A 17,826-nucleotide genomic window follows, 5' to 3' on the forward strand; every position below is an offset into this window, starting at 1 on the left:
AAATGCCTACGAATCAATAAAAGCTAACGCACTTTACCAGTTGCTACGAGCAGCAGCATCGGTGATACATAAAAATAACTCCAAAAGTATAAAATGGGTATTATGGCATGTAATTAACAGGAATTAAGTCTTCGGTAATTTTAAACAACAAAGTTTAACAAGTGCAAACTCCCAGATAACGCATATAAACTGAAAGCTATATTCCTTCATATGAGTAGGAGACAAGCGTGACACAAAACAACTGAAAATTACCCAGGCGAAAACCAGAGAAAGTCAACATAGATTACTCATTCATTGGCATATTAAGCGGATATACACTTGAACAAGTGTCTAACTGTAGGTGGATTTATACCAAACTAAGACTAGAGTAGGAAGGCGGGGCTATGAAACTGGGCGGAGTCACACGCGTCTGTGGGCGGAGTCAGGCGTTTGTGAGCGAAGACACCAGTATTTGGGCGGAAACGGACGTCTGAGGGTGGTGTCACAGAAGTTCGTAGGCGGAGTCACAGGCGGTGAGGGCGGCTCCCTCAGAACTGAGCGGGTGGTGCAGGCGGATTCACGGGAGTTCGGGGACCCAGTCACAGGGGTGTATGGGCGGAGTCTCTGCTCTCATGGCAGTGTAGGCGGAGTTCCGACGAACAATCTGAGTCCAAGCAAGCAGAGATGAGCTAGTGGGAGTGGTTACATAATAGATGGGCGTGGCTACGCGTCAATGGGCGGGCAGTGACGAGCTGTAAACAGGAAGCCATAGAGACAGTGCCCTGGCTGTTTCCATGGGGAGCCGGCAGGGAGGCTCCGTGCGGGGGGAGATGAGCTCCAAAAAGGGTGAGTGAAACAGCGAGCACCCCCTACGTTCCGCGCCCACCCACTCGGCTCTAAACCGGTCTCCCTCTCCTCCTCCAGGGCCAGTTACGCGGGCGCGGAAGAAGAAGCCCGTGGGGAAGAAGGACAAGCGAGTCAAGCTGTGAGTACCAGTCAGCTGTGTCAGGGGTGTATGCCGTGGGCGGGGGCAGCCGGGCTCCACCCCCTCAAGCAGCCCGTCAGGACGCAGAGGTGCAGTAGCAGCTCCCACCCATGGGGCGTGTCCACTATCCGCCCTGCTGCTCTCGAGGGGCGGGACTTCCACAGGCATGCATAACTATAGAGGCATAACGGAACCAGAGGGGCGTGATGGATTCCTTAGTGAAAATATAAAGTGTCCATTGGTTATCCAAGTTACAGGCATGTCCATGGCGACCAGTAGTAAACAAAATACAGGAACTCCTTCCGTAGTGACCTAGGATTCTGTAAATATTTATTTTGGCTCTTGGTAGTAACCTGCGTGCAAGGTTGTGGTACCTCATAGCCCGTACAGGAGTTTGGAAAACTGTTCAATCCTAAAACACACACCGAGAAGTAGAGGGGTAAAAATATTCAGCCAGGTGGGGCAGTTGCCCATGGCTGTTTCTCAAGTTTGAATAGGTCGGTTTTCAAGAGTTTGTTGTAATACGTAGTTGGATTCATTGTGCAGAGAGGGACGACGTCCTTCAGTCTTGCCCCAAACACCATCGACAGTGAACCATGAACACTACTAGAGAAGGTGTGAGTGAGAGCTGATATATATTTAGTGGTCGCACTCAATTATCCAACATCCGCACTTACCAACGCACACTTCCTCTTCTAAATATGTTCACAGCTACAAGATCAGTTACCATAATAAAAACATCACTATTCATTTAAACATGGAACATTACCTGTAAACCATTGACCAATGTGCATATAAATATAGGGGCTTCCGCAGTACACAGTGGGTATACAGTTCTCGAAGTATGGATATGGCTACAGTTACCTGTGCTTGTCAAATTATAAAGACATCCACTCGTCTGCTCTCATTCGAATACAGATGTATATACATATATATCCACAGTAATCAGTTCACCCACACACTTAGTACATAAACAAGCTCCACAATATATAGGCATCCCTACATGTGGGCTTATTCATTTCTAAATATATTATATTTATACTGCCTCATCTAGCCAGGCCCAGTGCTCTTCTGAACATAGGGACATCATCCAGAACACAGATATGGGTACTTGTCTAACCATCGATTCATCGATAGTAGCCTCTTCACCCACGCTTCTCATACTATAGATAAATAAACAATAACCCATGCCTAAGTGCTTTTGTACATGCAGTCCTACCCAGGCTGCCCATGGATTTAGATCATACAAGGACAATCATGGTGAAACGTGGGTCAGTTACTAAAGTGAGGCCGCTGTATAAATACAAGGAGCGCTGTTAGTGGAAATTCTGTTCCACAAGTTTAGATTAGCATGAGCAATGTTTATGGTCTGGTATCCGCAAGAAAAAAGGTATAGCAAACCAAAAACGATCATTTGTGTGCCACATGATCCTACAGTGTCCTTATTGTGATGGGCAAAGAACCCTCAGTTGCTTTTAGTGGTTTGCTTTATCATAGGGAACTGTCTGCATTCAATGCAAGTCTTTGGCTGAATGTGCTCCACTGAATTCGGGAGCTCTTGTATATGTTTTTATTACTCTGAGAAAGAATCGGAAACAAATACTGTTTAAATTACCTAGAGGAACGCCCACAAATTTATCAGCCATGACACTGATAAGATTAACACCAAGAAAAGGGAACAACGTTTTGGATTTACTATTATTTCCACAACCTTAGGTGGATATGTTTTGGACAACAGCGAAGCCCATGGTCTGTAGCTTTGGAGAGGATCATGGATCCCTAACGCTTGCTGTACTGTGAAACTTGTTCTGTATAGAGGTGTAAGTGACAGTGTCAGACTTAAAAAAATAACATGAGTGAATATACTTGCTTTAATGGATGAACATAAAATCCGGTATTTCCCTATTTCGGGAGATCAGGCCTCACAGAGAGCATGGTTCTCATAATATTGAAGATACCTATAAGAGCTCCCAATTTTGATTGGGCTTTTAAAGTGCATTGAATGTGGACAGTTCAAATGATGAAGCTCTCCACTTGCAGTGGGTCAGGGTTATATGTCTATTGTAATGATGACATTGTAAGATATATATCACACACATGAGCTTTTTTTGGTTCTTTGTATCTTTTTTTGTTTTCGCAAGTCGGTGATTGGGAGGGTGCATTTGCACACAATAGCTCTACACTTGCTCTCCCCTTGGTGGTTATGATCAGGCATCTTCAAGCAGTCTTGATGGCCTATGCGAGTAGAAAAGTTGATAAAAATGCATGAGCAGCCCCTGTCATTAGTGATACTGTGTTTCTTAGCAGCTAGAGGCTAACCTGTTTACCTATGCCTAGTGTTCATTGAACAAATGTTGTTGCACCCATAGCATAACTCAGTATTTTTCTGAACACAGAGACATTAAGTTTAAAACAGCAGGAACAGTGAAGTTAAGCCTTGGAAAGTTAATCTCACCATGCCTGTGTGAAAATCCCGATGAGAATTAACCCCTTTAGCATTGATTTATTTATTTTCTTTCTTATTGAATTGGAAGTAAAATATGTCCATAAAAGCAAAGCCCTGCGTCCTAAATACTTGCACTGTGTTCAGTCCGTTTGTGGTGAAGTGTACTTTTTTTCTGCTGTACCACCCCTTTGTTAACATTTGCATATGTAATCCATGTATAGTATTTGCTCTTTGCATGTAAGTACCTACAATTGTATATTTACTCTTTTATGAATTTTGTGTTTCTGACATCATATTGTTTGCTGACAATTACAGTTTACTCTCTGTTTTAGAGTTGTATGTAATCATTTATGTGGTATTTGTATAGTACAAACCTCACCAAAACTCAGCATAGCACTGTATAGGGTCAAAGACGAGCATTAAGCCAACAAGTGATAGGGGAGATAGCTGGTTTGTGGAGTGTTACTCAGGGCTGGATTGGCCATATCGTTGGGCCGAAAGGTTGGGGGTAGTTTTGGACCAGTGGGGGCCGGTTTTGGTACAGGGGGCAAGTTTTGCAGCAGCGCTACAATATCTGCCCCCCATACGAAAAGAAGCAGCAGCGTTTACCACTGGCAACACCCCCAAGGTGGCTGGTCCGACTTAATTGCCAGGGGTGGTTTGCGTTCCCAGTCCAGCCCTGGTGTTACTGCAGTGTGATGTAGTGTTCTTTAAAGATGTGCATCTTCATCTCTTTCCAAAATTGGAGCAGCGTTGGGGCAGTCTTGATGAATAGGAGTATGTTGTTCCAGATCCTGGCCGCAATGATGGAAAAGACCTGCTGTGTAGCTTTTTCGTTTTAAAACCTCTTGGTCTGCAGTCCGATGGTGTCTATGCTGCGGGTGTGTGGAGAACCACCGGAGACGATGAGCTTGTGGCGCAGTGTGTGTCATCTACTGTTTAGACCTGTTCAAAGAAATAATTTTTGGTTGCTCGGAAGTGGTACAGTGCTGCTGTTTGATAATTACAAAGACTTCTGGTTTCATGGAACCACTTCATTACCTCCTGCTTTAAACTTTGGACAATCCCCTGTCTCTTCCCGGTGTGCTGGACCTACCTCATTACGCCTAAAATAGTTCTTCAACTTTGAAGGCCGGGAACCACACACTATGACCCTGATGGACAGCCCTGCACCACCCACCTTTAAATTATCTTATGGTGATATTGTATCGCTGTGCTTTCTGCATGCTTATGTATGACGCACACTGTATTCTGCTTTTAAACCAATAAAAAATACTGAGAAACAAAAAATGGTTCTTCCAGCAGGCACCAGAATTTACCATGCATCCGAATGTTAATCTCGCCTCCAAAGTTGGGGCAGCCTTCTCAGTTTTCTCATTCTTTTAAAGGGGACAAAGGCCATGGTTCAGTGCTTTTCCTGCAAGGCATACCTAATGTTGTTTTTTAATCCCTATACTTACAGCAACTGCTTAAGATGTCAGAACAAGTGATTTAATTTAGTTCAGCTGTTGGACTCCGTGACCTCCCTGCAGTTAATGGGACTATGTTTTAGATGTCATTCTGCTGTGGCTGTGTACCCATGTGGTTGTGAATCACACCTTGTGTTACATCATGTGGTTGAATTGTTGTCACTCAAGTCTTTTTCCATTAGTTGGGAGGAAGAAAGCACTATAATGTGGATAGTAAAATTATGATGACAATGCAGCAAGGCGGGATCTGCAACAGCTGTTGGGCTGACAATCACCTCGACCCCACGAGGGGAGAGGATTAGTAGCTGGACGGAAGGGGCAGCATTATGCCAGCGGATACATATCTTAGCTGTTTGGGAGTAAGCTCTTCTGCCACCAACTGCTGCAAATACTTGCATGGACTGTAAGTCTAACTTAAACAAGCATTGGCAAAGCCAGTAGGTCTCAACACTACGAAAGCTATTGGCGAGGTCAGTGTCTTTTAGCCAGGTTGTATAACAGCACAGCTGCTGTTCAGATTGGCTGTAGGTCATGGAAAAAAGCACTGTAAAGCGACCAGTGCTGGCCATGTCATAGTGCTGGCAGGAGGGGCAGCACAAGTAAATGCAAACCTTTATCTCACTTCTATCCCTCCACTATCCTTCTCAAGCCAAATAACTGACTAACATATCCAGCACTCAAAGTACTTTCATATTTTCACTATACTAATTCACCACTAATCATTTATGGGTTCCGAAGTAGCCTGCTACTCGACAAAAAAGTGATTTGACGCCTCGTCACGGATAGTAAGCGCTATATAAATGCAATTACAATAAAAGTGGTAGTAGCAAGATCCTTGTTGGCCAGGCAGCGAAGTGTCAGTACAAAGCAATAAAATAAATCTGTGCTCTTCCCAACATTTGGCCCTCGTGGCAGATGGCAAAGAAAGATATACACCAGAGCATTAGTCTGCACAGTTCCTAATTCAAGAAAAATAAAAAAGAAGGCAGCCACAGTGTGCCTATGGACTAAATGCCTATTAACTCTGACAGACACACAAATGAAGGCGCAGGATCACCATAAATGAAAAGAAACCTTCAAGATCGTGAGGCCCATGTGAAAATGCCCGACACACAAGGGGCACAGATATTTGGAGAGGCATCCCAGCCAAGCTAAACTAGTGAACTGATGTGATATTATTCCCACGCCTGAAGAGAAGGCCACTGTTCCGACCCTACTCACCTGAAAGCCAGGTACTGTGGGAACGGAGAATGTCCTACCACTCGTCTAGTGCTTTACCCTCCATGCTGATACGGCCAACCGTCGTGAGCGGAAAAACACTAGGGGAAGTGAGGTAAGCAAGGAAACAAGGGAAGAGTGTCTGATCGCTTGAAACCAATTCCTGCTGGTAAGAGGGAGAGTGTCCAGAAGTACTCTGGGAGATAAGGATTCAACAAGATTGTCTTAAACTAAAAAAGAAGAAAAGATTTAGTTGAGAGAAAAGTAATATAACCAAAGACACACCGCATACTATGACATTTAATATGATATAATTACAAGTCCCAACTTCCTACTATTAAAAATCCATTGCAGCCCTATCTGTTCAAAGAAGGCTGCTGACCTCACACCCCCCAACCTTAATTAAGACAGTGAAGCTTCCCAACTAAAAATGGATACCCACAGCAACTAAATGCCCTCGAGGCAAGCAAGTCAAGGCACTCAAAACCCCCCTTTGATTGATGAAAACACTGCCAGGACTTTGGTGTTGCGCTCGCAAAATCTAGATTGACTGCACTGCTTATGAATGGCCCAATTATAAGAAAGGCACAAAAACTGCAACAGGTAGAACTCTGGCCAACAGAAATGTATTTGGAGCAACAGAACACAATACCGCAGGAGTGGAAAGAGTTAAGCCCAACTGCGGGGTCTAAGGCAAATTACCAAAAGTAAGAGGGATGCCGTAATTAGAGAAACCTATATAAAAATTAACCCTACTGGCGCTGTAGCATACAAAACCGTGTGAGAGCAGAAGCTGAAATTGGAAAGGTGTCTAAATGAAGCAATGCCCTTCCTCCCGTTAAAGCGAACGCCAAAACAAACAGATGAACAGGGGAAAAGCTGAACATGAATGAGGATGGGGCGAGGGTAGAGAAGAAACAGACCAGCCAGAGGGGTAGAGTGAAAGAAGCAACATGGATCGGGCGGCTGAGAGGGGAAAACGAGCATCACCAATGGGTTGCGGGTGGGAGATGAAAGGAGCGACTAAAAACACAAGCACTCATATGGAGTGCTTGAACACAAATAAAGTAGATTAAAAAACAGGAGCAGTGGATGGACACAATGAATTGGTCCATGCTCCAGGGGGAGGGCCAAACATAAGAAGAGGCATGACACCCATATGCAGCAGTACTTAATTGTAAAGAAATGAGCGCTAGATTCCTCTTCAGTAGGCCACTGCAGCTTGCACTACCCAATGCCCCTGCCAGTATTGCCAATGACAGTACCAACACAACTATTAACCATCACACTTCTACAAGTGTTCCAATGCAGACTATTCCAGGCCCCCAAAGCAATAAGAATGGCCTGGGCAGCAGGTATTAGTCATTTTTAATCTATAATGAAATAATAACAACTGTTGTGCTCATCTCTAAATTAGACAAACCGCACCACCATGTCGCAGAATGACACAAGTGCCGGTGTTGACAATTAGGTGCCGAGCACTATTATGCAGGAATGAAGGATATGAGAGCGACGTTGAGGCTAACAAATGGTAAGTTATTGGCAGCCTATAAGCCCACTGATTGTAATCCACATGTCTCAAAGAGATAGCAAATGCGCTGTCTAGCCGAGACCTAAAAATGGAAATTTCCTGGCCACTTAGCCTGATTTCCCTGCACATATTTCTTCTACAGTATTCTTGAACCAATATTAATTGTCCTGGCATGTGTTCAGTGCTGATAATGAAATGATCGCTGAATGAAAGAGGGGTTCTCTGTGGTTTGGAAAACCCAGCAGACAGAGAGGTTGAAAATTACCGCAAACCACCGTAGAATCTTGAATATATTTCTGGGGCCAGGCAAATAGAAAACTGCTTGGTTACGCAGAAAATCTGAAATCGGTGCCCCTTTTTGGTTTTATCTAAAGCCAGTGACCAGCTGCGGGTATGGAGAAGACCCTGCAGGAAGACATACACATCTCTCATTGATTTATAATATGAGAATATATACATGGTTTTAAAATTTAGAGACATTGTAGTTAACATTTTCGCATTTATGCAAATAAAGTGTTTTTGGTATCTGTTTGCAAGCAGTTTAGGGTGTCTGGGTGTTCCTTAAAGCCATGTGTGTAGTGTATCGCTGAACTCCAAACAAGTCTATTTTTTATATTGAACTCATGCTGATGTTCTTAGTTCTACAATATGATACCTCATCCTACACAAAAGTCATCTTTTGTCACTGTGTCTTTTATTGAGCAAGCTCATTCAATCCCCTATGTGTTCTGTTGCTTTTCGCGTTTGAAATGCACTCGTGATGCAAAGTTTTAGGTTTTGTAATATTTTGGAACCTTGTTCCCAGTTTGCTAATTGAATTGACAAACGTATCCAGATAACATCACCCTAATCTTCTGATGTTACTTAATGAGGTGAATAATGCTGTGGCGCTAAACACAGTCTCATGCGACTGGACTATTGATTTTTGTGGGTAGATGGTCGGCCAAATGTGTTTGCTCTTATAATCTTGTTTTGCGCATGAAACGGCTGTAAGAGCTGATGTGGTGGGTTTGAAAGCAGAATCTGTGCTGGGGAAGCTTTTTGGGAAAATCACCTAATGGCAGTCTGCGATCGCTGTCCTAAAGTCCTTTGACATTTAACTATGCACATGCAGATGCTCATTTCAATAAATAGTGTTGCAGGCCCTCTTTTAGGAACTCTTCTCCACCATGTTATCGAAGCTGCTAAAAATCTAGAGTTGTGTCTAAATGTGAGAAATGAATTGGGAGCTGCATGGTGCAAACGGCAGCATGCGTTTTCTGTGTGAAGCACTTCAGAGCGAAAACATTGGGACCATGCACTTGTGAGTTGCCTTGGAGATCATTCCTTTGTTGTGTGTGACCCAAACAGAATGTGCTGCATCCCTTACCTGTTTCTTGAATGAAATCCCATTGATCTGGAGAAGTAGGTTGGGGGAGCCAGAAATGGTTGCCCATCATGACAAAAGATCCTTAACTGGGCCTCAGCATGTAGGTCACATAGGCATCATCAAAGATTTTCATTAACCTGGTTTACCCACAGGTTACACAGAAAATGGTAGAAATAATTCCCTAAAATGTAACCCATAGACATCGAGCCTTGTTTAGAATTTGGCAGAGGGACATCAGCCAAACAGTGGTGGATGTCCCAGCGGACGATTTTAGAGCACCATTGACATCAGTGCTCTCCTAATACGGCGGCTGGGATATCTGCCACTTTTTGGCTGAAGTCCTGCATCTGCCAATCTCGAAAAAAGGCCTGTAGATTGCATTCCTCTTTTATACTGCCAAATCTGTCTTTAGCAAAAACACCTTCTTGTCCACTCCAGATATGACCACTTGTAAGGACATTTCGCACTGTCTTCCCCAATGGATAGTCCTCTGTAATTCTCTGAGTAATTGGACTCACATTCTCAGTATCGTTAGGAGTGCAAACATTCATCACCATGCATCTTTTCAACAATGAGAAGATGACTGAAGATTTTAAGTATTTTAGGATACCATGGCCCCTATTATGTATAGGGTGTACATTCCCTGTTTGCACACTAGCGCACCTTAAACCAGTGAGCAGGCACAAACAGAGAAAGTTCTCCCTATTACTTAGAATGCGCTGCCCACAGGGCAGCCGCAAAGTTGTGGTGCCCTGGGGGCAGCGCATTCATGGAAATATGGAACGGCTTTGAAGCAGCCGCTCTGTGTTTCACTGTGCAGACGGCAACCCGTCTGCACTCTTAAAGGGGATTAGAGATCCCTTTGCAGGCGAGTGCAGTCAGTGACTGCACCCACCTGCAAGGGGATATCTTGGGTTGGGGGGCATGGGTTCCTCTTTTCCCCCCCTCCAGAGGGCTGCTCCCAGGCGCCCATGTCTGTAATAGGCGCGGGTGCAGAGGAAAGCGGATTCCCTCATTTGCATGGGGCACGCCTCCATGCAAATGAGGGAACGCCCCCTGAAGAGAATACTGGCACTTTAAATGCGCCAGCGCTATCGTTATTACAGAAGGGTTCACACAAGTGTCTGCGGCCCCTTCTGTAATACCAAAGTGACCCGGGGTGCTCAAAGCGGGCGCAAATGCCAGTTGCGCCCAGGGGCACCTTCTGTAATACGGCCCCTGGTATGGTGCATGCAAGCTTCCCCTGGAAGGTACTCCTCATAACCAGGACCACTCCAGCTCAACTTGGCCACCTTTATTCCTGGTACAGAGTTCCTTACACCCCAGGAATCCCCTCCCAATTAATACCATGCTCCCACATATCTCCTTGCAGGCCTCGAAAAATCGTAAAAATGTTACTAGACCTGCAGGTCTAGTGACTTAAACTACTTTACCTATTTGTAATGCTCTTGACCCATATACTGGTTTCATGGGCAATTCATTTTATTCATTGAGCCGCCATTTTCTTCATTATCACATATATGATAGCACCTTCTTTTGTTTGATTGAATAGACATAATTGTTTTTCCTCATATAATACAAATCTAGCCACATATAGGATACACTTTACCCCTGACTTGCCTCTTAGTTCATTAGAAGCATTTTCATCAGGGCGGGGGCAGGAATGTTTCTAAAATCATGTGTAAAAACTATCACTTTTAATAAATACATAATTAAAGTATGAAGTGGTACCACACTGTCATTTGTAATCAGCAGATTTTTCATTGAAATGGCCACAAACCTTCCCACTGACATGCAGCTTTACCGATAAGACTATATAGTGTACCAAAAATAATGTTTGAACATAGAGTGTCTGCAAATACGTGTCGTTTGCATATCACCAATTAAAGTGTTCTGGTTTGTTTTGCTCCTGTTTAACTCTTTGTTTGCTTCACACTTCTTAATTACAAAAAAAAAATATTTTCTAATTCCTGATATATTTTGAAATATTTGTAATATTAATTTACAGGCTAGTTATTTAAATGTTGTGTGTTAGAGAAAAATATCTAACCTCTTCAGCCAGCTCACTTGATAAAAACCTCTAACTCTAAGAGAGAAAAAATTAATTTTCCAAGCAGCAATTAGTTAAAAGACACTGACATTTGACATTTTTCCTTGAACAGACAGCAAATGTGTCAAGATAAGAACAAGTTTTAATGGCATCTTTATTGCTCATTCACTTTCAGCATGAACAGAACACCTGTTCCTTTCCACCTAAGTTTACTCCCCAGACGGGACTAGTAGGTGCTAAAAATAGCTCGACCTGTTAAAAGTTTACTCGCAAGTTTACTCGCAATTACGAATGAGCGAGTAGATTTTTCAAGGCCTGTCTTTGTTTCTAAGTGGAGGGTATTTTTTCCCTGGAGGCCCATCCACCTTCTTTGCTCATCTCTGTCCATATGGCGGATCCCATAAAAAGGGCACCTGTTTAACAACACTCTCCGAACCTCTTCACTGCCATGGGCACCAATAGGTACCTTTACAATATATTGCTTCCAAGTATGTGGATGTGGAATTAAGCATAAAAAAATACCCAGTTACCAGTATTTTGGTAGCTGATATTCTGCCTACATTATATTTTAGAACAATATTTAGCTCTGATATTGTGACACACAGCCTGTGGTAGGTAGTACTATACAAAACAATCAATTAAATAGGTAATATGTTTTTACCAGAAGAATGTTGCCTGCTGTTTGACTGGCTGATTCCACTTATTCCTCCAGAATTTGTATGGTTTCTTCAAGAATCAGTTTGAACTCTAAAAAAACACGCCCATTGTTTCTTTAATGAATCTGTCATGGTTATATCAGGTAGATTCAGGTTATGCGATACAGCTTTATTAATTTCACACCGGTCTGTATTGTGTGTCAAGTAAAGAAAAGAGTTATAGCAACTATAGACCTTCAGTGCATTGTGCACCCATGAAATAACTGGTTTCTCAGTTTTAAAGATACTAATACATACCGCGAAGCACATGGTTCCGGAAAATCAAAATGGAATGCCCCGTGGATAGAGGAGTGTCCTAACCATAGTTGATCTCTGACCCTTATGGTGGACAAGAGCCCTCCTTTGGTACATGAATTGGTTTATGAAATCTAGTATAAAAGTGTAAAACATTACCGCTCGAAATTTTACGCGGTTAAATAAAGCGTTTATAATTATGTAGTCCCCTTATCCAGTTAATTGTGGAGATCACATGTAGATTTCCAAAGTACATAATCCACCCGCCTTAACGGAACGAAGGATAGTTGTTGATTCTTGCGGATGCTTGAAGGTAGTTTGTCCCAGAAATTGGAAGAGAGGACAGAGAAGGCGTAGACTTGTTTTAAAGTGGGGGACTTAAAGCACCAAGTCAGCTGATGATTGCATGTACCAGTACACATGATGGTTTCTGCCTAGACATCTTTTGAGGTACAATGAGTAGAACGCACATCAAGGAATGAACTAGTTAACCGCCCAATCAGACTGGGTTTTTTTTGCATTTGATTCAGGACATCCACAGCAATCAATATATACATTTCACTTGCACATTAATGCGTCAGCACATACAATTGTCAAAAATGAGAATATCCTTATTGCTTGTCTCTTCTCCCCTATGATTTAACTAATTTATTTACTAACATTTTTCTACTTCTTTTGTTCCATCGATTCCTATTTGTGCACTGGCACCTTAGAGCGCAATAATTTGCACCACTTAAAACACCCATACTGAATGATGATGAGGTATGCTCCACTCCCTCCTTTATCTATACATATAATCATTTTTCAAATGATTTTTCATATATTTTTTTCATATCTTCCCATTGTTCTCCTTTGTCCTCACCCTTTTTCCTGCTGTTTCCCTTCTCTTCTCTTTAGAGTACTTTACGGTGACTGATATTGTATTGTACTTCACATATAGTAAAAATTAAAAATTCATTGTCTTAAATTGGTGGATGACAATAAACACTTAGGTGTAGCAAAGTATGCAGTCTAGTTGTTTTTGAAAAGGAAAAGTGATGATGGACTGTGGTTGAGGGCACATTTAAAATGGCAATCTAGACAGCAGGCTCTATGATCCTGTGGAAGGCAAATGCCGAAACGCATCGACTGTCCATGTTGTAATTGCACTGTTTGAGAAAACCCTTCTCTATAGTGAGGGTTGGCCAACACAGTGGTTGACCACAGGGCCAGGCCCACTTGTTAATTCCCATTGTGCCATCTTTAAACAGAGCATGGATAACATTGTGAAAATTCTTAATAGGAACCTTTATATGACCATCCACACATCACACCCTTGCGTGATCGCATCGTCTGAGTTTTCCATGAGCTTTTTTTTGCTAATTGTTTTTGTGATTTTCACAGCATTGCTGTGAGTGGAGATTGGAGGGGTTCTCAAAGCTTTTGCTGACGAGGAGCATCTAACCTGAGTCTTTGCTTGTCCAGTGGCCCCTCCTCCCTTCTTCCTTTCTAGTACCTGATTCCTGGCACGGTGCCTCGCCCCGACTGTATTTTTCGTGGCTGCTTGACTACCCTTTACCTTTAGAAATATGTATTTCACTATTATGTTAAAGAGAAGTCTTGGTTTTAAAGAGTATCTACCAGCTTACTAAATTGGTATTAATTCCTTGTTGTCTTTGTTAGTGTGAAGCCATCTTTACAGGCAGAGACCACTTGTGGTCAGAACTGAATGGATAGCTTCCACATCCACAGACGGTCACAATGTTAGCACAAGCACCTCGTTGTTTGTCTGTTCTTTGTAATTAAAATAGTTATTAATTCTTGTGCAACTTGTCATTTTTGTATTGTACTTTTTTGCAATACATTATGTATGTGTCATTTGTACTGTGTATTGCAGGCACTTTGATTATTATGAAATCTGTTTATTGGCATTTTAGTTGTAAACAGTTTACATAGTACAATTTAGGATCCGATTAACTAATAATTGCAGTAAATCCAATGATACATCTCTTGTCATGGGCACAATAATGAATGGGATCGAGCTCTACGTCCACTACCAGAAGGGAATAAGATTACGGACCTCTAGGCCGAGACCATTATCATAACACCCCCTTCACTATCTCGTCGTTGGGGGGCTTCCCCCAAGTGAACCGCTAGCATTTCACCCGATTATCCCCGTCAGGTGCCCACTTCCAGTTCATTAACCATAAGGGAACGAGGCAGAACAACAAGTGCCCCAGCAAAACAAAAACAACAGCAGCAAATTCCGGCCTTACTTTAGCATCCCCTCATACTGTCCTCTGTTCCGACCCCCCCCCCCCCCTTCCGCCATCCCCGCACCCCTTTGTTCAGGCGTTTGCAGGCACTTTGATAACCCAATTTCACTCTAATCATGTTGCATGAGGTTTTATGTAGACCCTGTTCTCGGGTGCTCATCTCCTTGTCTAGATTTCTAAATCTTAGTGGTTGACGAACGTCAGGACTTTTCTGCCCACATCAAATGTTGTGTAGATACTTGCATGTCATGAGGTCATGATCTACAGTTTGCTTGACATGACCGAATGACCACAATAACAGTTGTTTTTCTCGATTGTTGTCAATGTGTTCTTTTTAATTTCATTGTACTAAAAGTGCCTTTTTGCTAGACTTCAGAAATGCCTTACTTTGTTCTACAGCAGTGTTTTGCTTCCAAAAAATAAAACCTGTATGCTTGGTAAATTTGCCCCATCATTATTTTTTCACCTGTTAATATGCCAATAAAATAATCCACATCAGGAATGCCAATCCAGTGGTGTTTAACTTGGCTCCCTAAAAAGGATAAATTAAAAAACTCAACTACAGCTCGTCTCTTAAAGTATCTGACCAGCTGATATTATATGGGTCTCTTCCCTTCAAGGACTCTAAAAATTGTATTGTTACTAATCCTGCTGCTTGGACTTTCATGAGCAGATGAAAATCATAAAACATAGATGTATGTGGTGTGTTCCTTGATGTCACTGGTACTGATATACATAAATCAGTAGAAATGTGTACGGTTGTATATAGCCTCTCCCAGCAGTCTTGTACAGAGCTCCAGCGCCGCTTGTACCCTGGTCAGTGCTGTATGAGTACTTGTCTACCTTCAGTACAATCTTACAAATAAAATAACACAACAGGCTTCCATCCTGAGTCTTAAGTTTAATGCATCACACAGAGTCAGTCATGTCTGCATGATGTCCACAGTTTCATGAGACAATTATTGTTTCACAAAATTCTTCTCTTCTTGCAGTATGTTTCCTTCTGCTGCTCTTTAGTGTTGTACACTGTGCAGGAGTCCAACTCACTTTTGGGATCTAAATCATCTTTTTATTAAACCAAATTACTGTACTTGTGAATATCCAAATATTGCTTTAATTTTGGGAGTTTCTTTGTTTCCCGTTTGCTCAGTGTGATGCAGAGCAGAAAATGTGAACAGAACAGTTGCAGCTTGTTATTCACCGTTTTACACCATCCTCTTGTGTATATAGGAAGCATTGATATTACATGGGTGGACTAAAAAAACGATCCTACCTAACTGGATGCCACGCTTCCTCGCAGTTTGCAGTCTTTCTTTGTTCTTCCTTTGACAGATATTCAAGGTCTGCTGCAGAAAGTGAGATGGCTACACAGAAAGAGAGCTCATCGTGCTGTCACATGGAGAGACCATCAATATGAAACATACTGAGACAGACACAGCTAGCACCAGAAACAACCTCAGATAGCCACAGAAAGATACCATGGGACAGCTACAGAGCAATCACCAGAAAAAGAGCAAGGTACATAAAGACACACATATATACACACAAAAGCACACACCCAAACCAAAGAAGCAACAACACACACACTCCACAAATAAGTAAAGATGCAAACACAAGTAGCTACCCATGGAACGAAGACACAAGACCTACCTGGGGACCCGCATTTATCACTCGCCGGTGGATCTGATAGAGGGCAATGTGGGCAGGACAATTCGAGGGCTACAGGGCTGCATGGAGTTTTGGAAAACGCTCCCATTGTCCGTGGCGGGCCGCGTAGCACTACTTAAGATGGTGGCATTGCCTAGACTCCTGTACTATTTTAGGACCCTTCCAATCTGGCTCCCGGCAACAATCTTTAAATGACTTCAGTCAATGATCACAAGCTTTATTTGGCACACTGGAAGACGGCGAGTGGCCCTCAAAACAATGTCACGACCGAGAGGGGAGGGCGGATTAGTTGTACCAGACTTTGAGTCCTAATATTTAGCGGCCCAATTACAATGACTCACTCAAGCGGTGGCACTTGAGGTCAGGGGAAAGGGTGAGAGGGAGGATGGACAGGTTCCCCGACCACTATTGTCCCGTATTATTCTGCAGCAGCTGATGCGTCTCGGGAACACTCTCCATGGAGGTCAAGACATTTCGATTATGTTGGAACAGAAGCCAACGGAGGGGGCAAATTCACCGCCCCTATGCCCCTGAGATTCCCATCACCATGTGTACTATACTTCCACATGGGGTAATTGGTCGGCGCTTAATCAGTGGAGCGAAGCGGGCCTGACCACAATAGGTGATTTGTACGAAGACAATGCCCTGTTACCATTCGACCTGCCACACGGGGACTATCTGCTCCATTCAGTGCTAGTGGCGGCCTTACAGAAATACTAGCAGGAGGGTCTTTCTGAACCACAGACCTCCATGATTTGTCAATATGTAGTATTAGTGGCGGGTAAAATTAAGGCAGTTACATGCCTATACCGGCGGATGACGACCTAGAAAATGACCCTACTAGTGGAATTGAAACAGAAATGGGAGGAAGACTTGAGTAGCGAGATTCCTGAGAAGGTATGGGCCGAGCTGATCGAGCGACCTTGGCAATGCACTAGGAACGCTAGATTTCAATTGGTACAATTCTACATACTACATAGGGCATACCTGACTCCAGCAAAAATGAACAAATATTTTATTGTGACCAGAGCACTATGCCCACGATGCGGCAGGGAAGGGGCGGAGCTTCGACACATGCTATGGGACTGTCCCAAGTTATTGACGTACTGGGAAGAAGTGCTAGAGCTATTATGCGATATTACTGAGAGGAAGATTGACCTGGCGCCGGGCCCCTGTCTGCTCCACTGGTTCCCCCATACCTCGAAAATAAAAGTCACTAGTATGTTTCTGGATCTAGGGCTCCTGTTGGCCAAAAGGGAGATTACAGCGTATTGGAAGGCCAAGAAGGGCCTGAGTTTTCAGAGATAGAGAGCTGCTTTTATTCGATGGGCAGAGTGTGAAGGTAATGCTCGATTACAAGCAGCAAGTCGTGCACATAGTGAAAAGGCGCTGGACACTGCAAGGGCTTGGGAAGCGCTTGCATTGTTGTTAAAAATGTCAGAGACGGACACAGATGCGGATTCCACCACTAGTGGTTGCAATGACATTGCCTGATACCTGCCTGAGTAATATATACATGAAGCGGCTAGAGATCACTTGTTGTCATTTATTGTTTGCTGTGGGCCTTACTGCCATACATATGAATCTACACATGTGTTGCAATAGTTCGATACGAAGTGCCCAGATACTACTAGATTCTTCAGCCTTATGTGCCACGTCTGGAAGGGGGGGATTATTTGAGGGTGGCGGGGGTTCCATTCGATTGGGGTTTATTGGTTTTCCATATAGGTTCCACATTTACCTTTGCTGAGATCTATAGCACATTAGGGCTGATCACATAGACCAGTTTTCATACTGGGGTACTTATGCACAGTTCCATACCAGTGGTTGACCCGATACCTACCGGTTTGATCCTGGACTGGTTGAACTATTGGAACCTATGATATTACCCAAAGCTACATCTATA

General features: G+C 43.1%; 1 protein-coding gene across 1 annotated transcript in view; it reads left to right on the forward strand.

Moving 5' to 3' along the window:
- Positions 1-712: 712 nt before the first annotated feature.
- SRPK2 (SRSF protein kinase 2) overlaps positions 713-17,826 on the forward strand; it is a 727,507-nt gene continuing 710,393 nt past the window's right edge. Inside the window, exons 1-2 of the mRNA XM_085654150.1 lie at positions 713-825; positions 904-964. Of these exons, the coding sequence (XP_085510276.1) occupies positions 774-825; positions 904-964 (113 nt within the window). The 5' untranslated portion in view covers positions 713-773. The remainder of the gene's footprint in view (positions 826-903; positions 965-17,826) is intronic.

The sequence above is a fragment of the Triturus cristatus genome, chromosome 4_1 (assembly GCF_964204655.1).
Source record: "Triturus cristatus chromosome 4_1, aTriCri1.1, whole genome shotgun sequence".
NCBI classification, from domain to species: domain Eukaryota; kingdom Metazoa; phylum Chordata; class Amphibia; order Caudata; family Salamandridae; genus Triturus; species Triturus cristatus.